This window comes from Oryzias melastigma, linkage group LG17 (genome assembly GCF_002922805.2).
Source record: "Oryzias melastigma strain HK-1 linkage group LG17, ASM292280v2, whole genome shotgun sequence".
Classification (NCBI taxonomy): Eukaryota; Metazoa; Chordata; class Actinopteri; order Beloniformes; family Adrianichthyidae; genus Oryzias; species Oryzias melastigma.
The window spans coordinates 11,688,189-11,690,522 of record NC_050528.1 but is presented as its reverse complement, the minus strand read 5'-3'; the positions used below and the strand labels follow the sequence as shown (position 1 = coordinate 11,690,522).

At 39.7% G+C, this 2,334-nt stretch overlaps 1 protein-coding gene across 7 annotated transcripts in view; it reads right to left on the bottom strand.

Moving 5' to 3' along the window:
• Nucleotides 1-1,802, bottom strand: part of camsap2b (calmodulin regulated spectrin-associated protein family, member 2b) — a 38,683-nt gene extending 36,881 nt beyond the window's left edge. For 2 of the 7 annotated variants that reach the window (XM_024273956.2, XM_024273954.2), the window contains exon 1: nucleotides 962-1,802. In XM_024273956.2, the coding sequence (XP_024129724.1) occupies nucleotides 962-1,100 (139 nt within the window). In that variant the 5' untranslated portion in view covers nucleotides 1,101-1,802. The remainder of the gene's footprint in view (nucleotides 1-961) is intronic. The other 5 variants (XM_024273955.2, XM_024273959.2, XM_024273962.2 and 2 more) reach the window with 5 other exon arrangements.
• Between the last annotated feature and the right edge of the window lie 532 nt (nucleotides 1,803-2,334).

Genomic DNA, 2,334 nt, shown 5'->3' with positions numbered 1-2,334 from the left:
GCTTAACACAGCTAGCTGAGCGGCCAAGTTAGCAGCTAAGCACCGTTAACTGAGCTGTGTGAAGTTAGAGTTGTAGTTAGCCAGGGGGCCGGTGCTGGCAGTGCAGACTCTTCCTAAAAGAGACGGTTTTCTCTTTGTGACATCAGCTCGTGAGAACCTGATCGTTTTCATGGGTTGGGCTTAGGAGAGCCTGGTGCCCAGAGTGCAGGTTTTAAAATGAATACTTATAAATGCGTGAATGGATCGAAATTCTGCTTATACTGAGGAATAAACATGTTTATAACACACTTAAAAGCTCAAAAAGTTGATTTTACATGGCATAGGCCTTTCTCAACTCTGATAATCTGAGGATTTTAATCAAAAATGTTTTTGTTGTTATTAAAACACAATATTTTGACTATATGTATTGCAATTAATGCCTAAAATTATTCCGATAATGGTATAACTCAGAATATAAATACAGAAGAAGCAATGCCTTTGCTTCTGGCCAACAGCCTGACACTAAAGAGGAGTGTTAAGAGGGTTATATAACACTCTGACTGGTGCTAATTAGCAGTAAGCACAAGTTAAACCAATAACCTTGTGACAGGATGCAGTGATTTAACGCGCATCACCTTTAGGACCATGAGGACACTCATTTCAAAACAAACACGTTCAGGAAAATAGGAAAATCTGTCACGATTGTATTACTTTGATTCAAACATGTTGCAGTATGGCACCGTTTATCTTATTTTTTTGTAAATATGTCTCTGTTTTCTCTTTCTAATAGAGTATCGTTTGATATATAAGACACGTTAGCGTTTGATGGTATTTTGTTGAAAAATCCAACTTTTACAGATGTCCTTGAACGCAACAGCGGCTCTCACTTCTGTCACGTCTGTCCGATAATTGGCTCAGCGAGTCAGCGCTGTTTTTCCACTTATCTCTCCCAAAATGAAAAGGTTCAGGAGGCGCCACCTACCCGAGCCGAACGCTTTGGCCACCAGCCACGTCAGGCTGCATGAGATCTTGGCTCTGGTGAAGTCGTAGTGGTCGTAGCTCTTGATGGCGGGGACGATGAAGGTCCTTCTCATCCCTCTGTCATCTGCCGCATCTCCCATCGTCTTCTGTCTGTGTCCCGCTGCCGGGGGCTCAGTCAACCGGAGGAGCTCCTGACATCCCGCTCACAAAAAATAATGATAAAAAAAATCTCCTAACAAAAATATGGAATAAATAAAAGTTTACGCGTGGCGGATACAGGGCTGCGTATCCGTTAAATGAACACCATCCTCACTTTTTAATGTGGTTTAACCCTGTAGAGTTCAGTGAAGATTCCCTCCATTCCTCGACGTTTTTCTCCTCCTTTCCCCCAACATACGGGGAGTTACGGTCCAGCGGCAGAAGTCAGTCCGACAGAGGAGCTACAGCAGCCGCAGGAGTCCATGACCGTCTTTTTTCTTCTCTACATTTCTCCCCCCCGTCTTTTTTTTCTTTTTTTTTCTCCGCTGCGCCTTTCCTGCCGCAGATCCAAGGATGGACCGCACTGCGCATGCGCGGCCCACCCACCCCTGCTATGAATCCTGACAGGAGTCGCCCTTCTGAAATGCAAGCAGAGGTGGAGTCTCCAAACTCAGTCCCAGATGTTACTGCTGCTGAAATGTGGCTCTGGAACTCATTTATTTAAAAAATACAAATGAATGATTAAGTGATTTATAAAATGCATTCACTTTTTTTTACTTTTAAATCTTCCCAGCAGCAGTTTTCTTTGCCCATTTTCTCAAAAAAAAAATCCTTAAATTATAAATTAAAATGAAACAAACATTTTTCATTAGGCCTACATATTTGGAGATTTCATTCATTGCTTGTGTTTTTTAAAATAATATTTTGTCTACCCTCGTGTTTTCTCTGAAAGGCAATCCTTCCCACATATGAAAATGGAAGTTTAATGCGTTTCATAAAAATCGATGAATTGACAAAACGATTTCTATTACTACAATCTAACCAATTTGATCCGTCAGTGGCAGAATCGAATCAAATTGATCTATACCATTACAAAAATCATTTCAAAATGAGATAAATCAATATTATAAAATAGCATTTGGATTGAGATATTGTAGGTTTGTTTTACTGTAATGTAAAAACAACCAAATAATGTATTGGTAAATGCCATACACTAATATTTTGCATGATTTTGATATGGACGAACAAAAGTGGGCTGAACTTTATGAAACTAAAATGTGAATAGATTTGCCATTAGTTCTTGTTTATTTGTTTGTTTATACACATATTTAATCTACATTGATTATCTTACAAGAAATACAATGAACCAGGAAAGCTTCAGCACTGTTCAGTAGC